Raw genomic sequence first — 7,500 nt, 5'->3', positions numbered from 1 at the left:
AGGAGAAAGAATTGAGAGATGAAAATAATTATTTAAGCTGTCTACTGAAAGCTCGTCAAGAACAAAAGAAGGCAGATGAAGAAACTGTTAAGGAGAATTTGGACAGGATCACCGAGGAAAAAAACGAACTCAAGGTTCGAATAGTGGACCTGGAGAAACAAGTTAGCGATTTTAGCGAGGAAAAGTTAAATATGGCTTCGGCAATTAGTGCAAATGCATCGTTAGAAGAGAAGATAAAAGCTTTAGAGGTTGAGGTTGAAGATCTGACAATGAAAAGTGCTGAAGTCGCAAAGACATGCGATGAGGCCGAATTAAAGCTAAATGACAAAGAAAATGAGGTAAAAGAACAATTAGAGATGTTGAGCGAAAAGGTAGTTAAAATTGCTGAATTGGAAAGGGAACTGGGTGCTATGACCAGTGAACTTGGTGATGCGAGAGAGAGTCACAAACGGGCAACAGCTCAAATGTCAGAACAGGCCAGAGTTATCCAACATTACAAAGAAGTACAGCAAAAAAACCGAGTGGCAGCGACAAGTCGCGAGCAGGAATATCGCAAAGAGGTCGCTTCATTGCAAAAATCCGTGGCTGATCTTCAATCTCGATGCTCGGCTCTCCAAGAAAAGCAGACTAAATTACTTCAAGAAAATGGAGCTTTGAAGGAAAGTTCAGCAAAGCTACAAGAAGATCTTGAAGTGAAAGAATTGATTATTGGTGAATTGAAGGATACTATGAGGGAGGGTATTTGTTCTGTCGATGTTTTCAAAAGGGAGGGGAGGTTAAATCATTCTGATAAGGGCGATGACTGGGTTCCAGTGAAAGTAAGGACAAATGGAGCAAACGATCCCCAGTCTCGACGGGACCAAGATTTTGACCGACTGGGAAAAGGGCCAAGTGGAGAACTCATAAATAATGAGCCAAACAGTAATGTTGAGGAGTCGGGATCAGAAGTTGCCTTTGAAGAAACCAAATCAACAGAGAGAAGGCTATACAAACTTACGGCACTTGGTGAACTCGAAAACAGGTTAAGTGAAAACCGAGCTATGATCAATGGATTAAAGAAATTGTTGGAGCTTAAGGAAGCTGAACTTGTGGAGACCAGGCGTGCGCATGCTCAGCGCCAGCAGCGTTACAGGATGCTGAAGGAGAACTATCAACATTAAGACCTATGAAGAGAGATCAGACGGCTTGGAAACCGGAAGGGAAGCTGTACTTCCGGAAAGACCTGAGGAACGAGAGCTGAGGCACTTGGATAGTGATCAGGTGTGGAAAGAGTTGGCTTATTATAAACATGAATACGAAGCTCTGGCTAATGAAAGGCATGAAGTTTTGGAGGAGGTTGACGTACTTCGTGTCCAGCAAGCTAATAATGTTGCAAATATACAAGAACTCCGAGTTCAACTAAGCGAAGAGGAAGCAGAGAAGTCCGAGTTCCTGAGGAAGATTGCTGCAAAAGACGATGCATTTGAGGTTCTCCGACTCCAAGTGGAGAAAGGGGAAGATCAGCTAGTGAGCTGGAAAGAAAAAGCTCTCCAAGGACAAGCAATAAGTGGCGAACTTGAAGAAGAAAACCAGCTTCTTAAGCAGGAAATGAAAGCCTTAAAAGGACAGAACAGAAGTCTTACAGATGAGTTTAATCGTCTTGCAGACGAATACAGTGATATTAAAAGACTTTACGATGACGTAGCGAAAGAAGAGAATAGAGAGAATAAGCTTACAGAAGAGAGAATTGAACTCAGAGAAGCCGCCACCCAGACGGAAAATGACAGCGGAACTATCCGTATGGACAGAGAGTTCGCTGTACAAGGAGTGGAATCCTTGAGTAGCTATGATGAACAAGTCAAACGAATCGCGGATAGACTTTTAACGAGCCCTCCAAAAGAAGTAGGAGAGCAACGTGCCACGCAAGGTTCTGATGTCACACAACGCAATGAGGTAATTCAAGCTCCTGTTGTCACGCAAGGCACACAGACAGATAACATCCCTCGCTTTGTCGATTCTGGCATAAACGTGAACTTAGACGCTGAGGATGTTTCTTCCATGGATGAGGAGGTGGCATTTGACGTTAAAAACAGTGTAAAAAAGGGTAAGGGTCCTGTGCGTCCACAGGAGTCCCCACATGTTAAAAGCATGATAAAGAAGACCCCGCGGAGAAATGAGTGGGCCAGCGCGAAACAACGAATTCTTAGCCTAACACAAGAAGTATCCGCGCTTCGAAAAACAAAAGATAAAGCGGTGAAAGCAATGAATCTTCAAAAAGTCGAATACGAAAGTTTGCAGACCGAGTATAGCACCTTGCTGGCTAAATTGCAGTTAAGTCGAAATTCTGTCCAGCATTTAACGGATAGTTTGAAGATGAGCGAGAGAAAAAATGAGGAATTAATCGCCGAGTTGAAAGAGCGGACGGAAGAAGGCGCAAAACCAAGTGCCTTGTCTATCGCAGAGTGGAAGCGTTTAGAAGAAGAACTGCGCATGGCAACGATGGAGTGCATTCGTCTGGCTGGTATTGTTAGAACGATAGGAGCCGAAAATGAACAATTGAGATTAAAAATAAAGGAATTACTGGACAGTAAAGCACGACTTGATCACGTGGCCTCGCAGAAGAAAACGCTATTAGAAGAAATGAAAGCTAAGGTGAAAGAAGTGGAAGAAAAGGCAAAGAGAGATTCGGAGGCGGAAAAGAATTTGGAAGAGAGGTCCTTGTTTGATATAAGTTCTTTGAAATTCGATTGAACGTTACGGTCGCTCTTCATTTTACATTACTTTGTTTCCTCTCTTCCTCCATCACTTGCCCTAGTCCTGTTTTCTCTCTCCTTTCTTTTTCTCTCCTTTCCCGTTCATTCATTTTTTCTCTTTTGTTCCATTTTCCCCCATCCCATCCCATCCCTTTTTGTCTTATTCGTTCTTTCTTGGTCGTGCGTTGCTGGTTTTCTCTAATCTCGTTTCATTTAAGCCTCTTCTATTAATTTCCATTTTTTTTTCTCTTCCTTCTGGCCTTGCTGTTTCTTCAGTTATTTTTATCTGAGACTATAGCGGAAGACCTTAGACAGCAATGACCAGAACCAGGTTGCTGACCAGCGGTTTTCGTTAAAACAATGGTTTGCTGGGGGTGCTCAGTCTCGCGGGCTCAAAAAACCTGGTTGTGGTCATTGTTCTTTGAGGTTTTTCTGCAATAGCCCTTTTCACGGTTAGTTTTTCTCATTTGCATTACAATGTAAGCACAAAGTAAGCAATAGGCTTTTGTTTTAACGCGGGTCAATAGACCTTATTCACGATGGCCGCCATGTTGGATTTGCTATTATCATGCAAATTAGCTACACACTTCTGAGGGGGCAAACAACACAAATTCGAGAGGTTATAACGAACATCTTAGCCATACAGATGATTTGTTTCACGTTCATTGAATGTTTATCACCCAAGTAATAAAGTAGAATGATTACACAAGTTACGTCGACGTTTTTTAGTGAAAAATGAGCAGCTGACGAAGAAGAAAGTCAAACTGTCAAAGGCAATCCAAAGATATAAAATTATCATAAAAGGTACTTAATTCTAAATTCTAAAATGTACTTTTAGCAATGTTATTTCAATATTTCGGCGAGCCGATTTTCCGCAATTTGCCGTTTTTCCAATGTTTGCCCCCCAGCATAACACATGGCTAATTTGCATGACAATTTGAAAACCAACATGGCGGCTATCGTGAATAAGGGCAATTGTAACCACTCTGTCATCTTTTTATTTCTCTTTCCAGGCTCTCGCAGCTCAAAGAAAGAGAGAAAACCAATAAAGTAAGACTGGAGACCATGGAGCTTCGGTTGGATAGTGAAATGAGAGAAAAGCAAAAATATCATCAGCAATTGAGCAACTGTCAGGAAGAGCTAAAGAAAAAAACCCAGCAACTAAACAGGTAAAGGATAGTTAACACACGGAACTCATTTCTTGTGGCTATTTGCCAATGACGGTCATTCCAGCGTTGATTGACGAACAGCAAGCATACTAGGGAACGTTATTGAACAGACCACCGCTCGAATGATTACAAGTTGAAAGCTTATCAAATTCCTTTGACGTTAAGCTATGGCCACGCTTAGATTTGGTTGGCGTGGCCTTCGGGGGCGGGGCGTGGCCGAGATAAGCTTCAACCAAGCAACAACAATTGACACAATCAATATGTGCACCAATTCGGACGTTTTTGTTTATCCGTAAATATCTACTCACTTTTGATACTGCGGTGTAAAAAAAAACATCACATTTGATTTTAATGAAAATCCGTTTTGGTTTCCAATTTCCAGAGAACGCTTGTCTCTTACCCAAACAAAACGATGAACTTGGAAACAAAATGTCAGAGAACACTTCACACTATTTCCAAATTCCAGTTTGAGAAGAATCAATATATACAAAATATGCCCCCTCCCCCCCCCTTCCTCCCCCCCTTCCTCCATCGTAATAATTTGTTGTTGCAAATACGAAAAACAAGTCTATCTGCGAAATATAGATCCCTTACACTCTAGCATTACACTGTAGCACTTTGAAAAAGGCCTCTTTTTATATTAGATGACGAATATTAAATGAATAATCTGTTCATTCATCTCATATTGTAGCCCTAAGGCTGAATTGCCTGAGGAGTCAGCGAAACATACAAAATAATTCCTTTCCATTTTTTCTAATGTAAAGACGGGACGAAGGTTGTGACACGTAGAACTCTCCAGGGACGACTTTTGGAAAACAGTTTTACTACGTCTGTTTCCTTGTATACAGACGTGCACAGGACGCATTGCGCGTCTAGACAAACTATCCGCTCTGAGACGCCTGAAAGATGCTCTTATTAAAAAATGTGGCCATCCAGACGCACAATCCATCTTAACACTGAACAAAGCCTATGCTCTGTTTGCAGGTCGCAGACGCTACGCAACCAGGCCAAAATTGTGGTGAGTGAGATGGAGGCTGCCGCTACAATGCAGCTTCACGGATTGGCCAATCAGAGTGAAGCTACTATTGCCTCGCTACAGCGTAAACTTGACAAGGCCCGCGAACGAACAGAAGAGTTCCAAGGTTTCGTTAGAACATTGGTGGAAGAGCTGCTCGAGCGAACTCGAACAGTGCAACGAAAAATCGACGAATTGAACGAAAAACAGTGGAGAGAAACCTCACCGACGGCTGTAAAGGAGGCTCAGAGCAAAGCTTGCTCGATACTGAACATATCCTCCTCGGATCTCGAATCAATTTTGGAAGTGAGTACTGTCCAGAAGGAAGAGGAATTGAAATTGAGGACAGAACAAGAAAAAGCGTGGATAGCTGAGGTAGAATCTGCTTTAAGGCGACAAGGGACGTTTGCAGCGCCCCTGGTAGAAGTTTTGTTGGATTTGGTGGACGAACGAGTTGCTGTGGAGACAAAATATGCCGGATCGTAATTCATCCTAGAGTTTTGTATTTATTTCTGAATTAAGTGACTGTATCAATAAATATTGAATCTCAACGCAGTCTGTGCTGCTTGTAACCGTACAATCTACCTATCAAATCAAAGCAAGAGATGGAAGAAACTCGCAGTTACTCATGAAGAAAATCTCTATTGAAGGAGACAATAGGTAAAACAACCAAACATTTTAAGGAAAAAAGAGTTACGAAAACCCATGATAAAGGCCCTCCTTCAACCGACAGGCTTTTCGACCGTTTGATTTTGTAATTGTAATTCGCATCGCTTATTGTAACGATCTGATTGGATGAATTTCAGCTTTGGCCGGATTTCCATATAAGAAATTTGGTTTTTATTTTTTATTTTTAATGAAAATTGTTCCGTGGCACGCAATGCCCGTACACTAAAACAAGAATTGAACTTTAAAATAGTGAACATAATACACCTTGTTCCAAAATGGCCGACATTTTAGTATTTTTTTGTTTCTATGCAAATTAACCCTTATGGCCTGGCTTTCAAACGTAAAATTCAAAAGAATATTTAACTTTGAACGAGGATAAGGGGCAAATTGCATGGAAACAAAAGAATACTAAAATGGCGGCCATTTTGGAATAAGGTGTATGTTTACAATCAAACTTGTTCGATATTTTTCCAAAGGAAGCGTTTGTATCCGAAATAGACAAATTTCAAAAACGCGTGTTTTGGTTTTCAAATTTCCCGGGAGCTGCCATTTTGAATAATTGTGACGTGTAATGGTTGCTCTGTTTATTCACGCAAAGATCTTTTGTTCTGAAACATGAGGGCAACTATTACACGTCACAATTTACGGGCCGTTTTCGGGTGTCACAATTCCCTTTGTATCTCAAGAACGGAGATGATTTAAGTCGTCGAACTTCACAGTTATTATTTTTTTTCTGTTACCTTGAAAACATGTTAAAAGATCAGCTTTCCATAACAAGCGATTGGAAGTTTCGCAAATGGCCCCTGGCCCGGTAAAAGGGCTGAAGTGTACATGGACGATTCCAGCCCGGTTTCAGGAATTTGTTTACGTGCCTTGTAACCTGCCTTGTAACCGTCAAAGTCACGCATGGGGCAACTGGTGAATTTTCTCGTTTTAGTTCGACGTGAAGGATCATTGTAGCTCTAGCAAGTACGGAATGGCATTTTAAAACAAATTCCTGTGGTCATGCAAATCTGGCCACGTTTGCAAGGCAACCCACCACGCGTCATGACAATTAAAAACTGGGCTGGACCATTTATATTAGAATTTTTCAGCCCGGCCTGCCGAGATCTCGGCAAGCAGGCCAGCCCACCATCTCACATAAACGAACCGAGATTTTACTAAAGAAAATGGGCATTAGCGGAGATCTCGGTAAAGAGGGCCAGCCCGCCTGAACGAGCTGGCTCCCCTCATACAAACAGGCCCTCAATTCACCGAGCAGAAATTCACCATACCCTTTACGATAATTGCTACAATGTCACTCTCCTACATTCCCGGACGTCTTCTTTCGATTTGTGGTGAAACAACCGATAGTATTCAGAAGCTTGGGACTTCGACCCCTGTGGTTAGTGCTCGCATTTTTCCGAGCATGCCTCCCGAGTCATCATCGATTATTCTTGAATAAAGCTCTTCTTAAAATATATGACGTCAAGGCTTTTAGGTTAAGTAATGGTCCGGCTAAAAAGCAGGCAGAAAAACAATAGCCCGCGGCAATAGCGTCGGTTAGTTAAAATGTGCCAACATTTTTAATCAAATTAAATTCGGCTGTTCCCATTGGTGTAAGCAGCTAAAAGCGCGAAATTTGAATTTCAATGAAAAATGTAATCGACTTGCCGTCTAAAAAATTAGATTCTGTTTCGTAGAACAAATCATTATGCCTTCAAAAACTATGTTTGTAAATATCGTCAAGATTCTATGCGCCATTTGATTGGCGCATAGAACAATGCCCAAATTTGGCCGAGAGACAGAGATCAAGGGCATGGGGAAGAAGAAATCCAAAAAAGGCTTTTTTTTCATTTTTTTCTCATCTTTTTTCGACATTTTCCGATATTAGCCAATCAGATGCCTCGATTGGAGTGAAATTAAAAATTAATAT

The 7,500-nt window shown here is 41.5% G+C and overlaps 1 protein-coding gene across 1 annotated transcript in view; it reads left to right on the top strand.

The window, feature by feature from the left end:
• LOC138023874 (centlein-like) overlaps positions 1–5,467 on the top strand; it is a 6,056-nt gene extending 589 nt beyond the window's left edge. The window contains 4 exon segments of the mRNA XM_068870963.1: positions 1–1,153; positions 1,155–2,693; positions 3,746–3,901; positions 4,886–5,467. The exon segment at positions 1–1,153 is cut by the window's left edge and continues 589 nt beyond it. Of these exon segments, the coding sequence (XP_068727064.1) occupies positions 1–1,153; positions 1,155–2,693; positions 3,746–3,901; positions 4,886–5,402 (3,365 nt within the window). The 3' untranslated portion in view covers positions 5,403–5,467.
• Positions 5,468–7,500: the final 2,033 nt, after the last annotated feature.

The sequence above is a fragment of the Montipora capricornis genome, chromosome 11 (assembly GCF_036669925.1).
Source record: "Montipora capricornis isolate CH-2021 chromosome 11, ASM3666992v2, whole genome shotgun sequence".
In the NCBI taxonomy this organism is placed as follows: domain Eukaryota; kingdom Metazoa; phylum Cnidaria; class Anthozoa; order Scleractinia; family Acroporidae; genus Montipora; species Montipora capricornis.
This window is presented reverse-complemented; position numbering and strand designations above follow the sequence as displayed.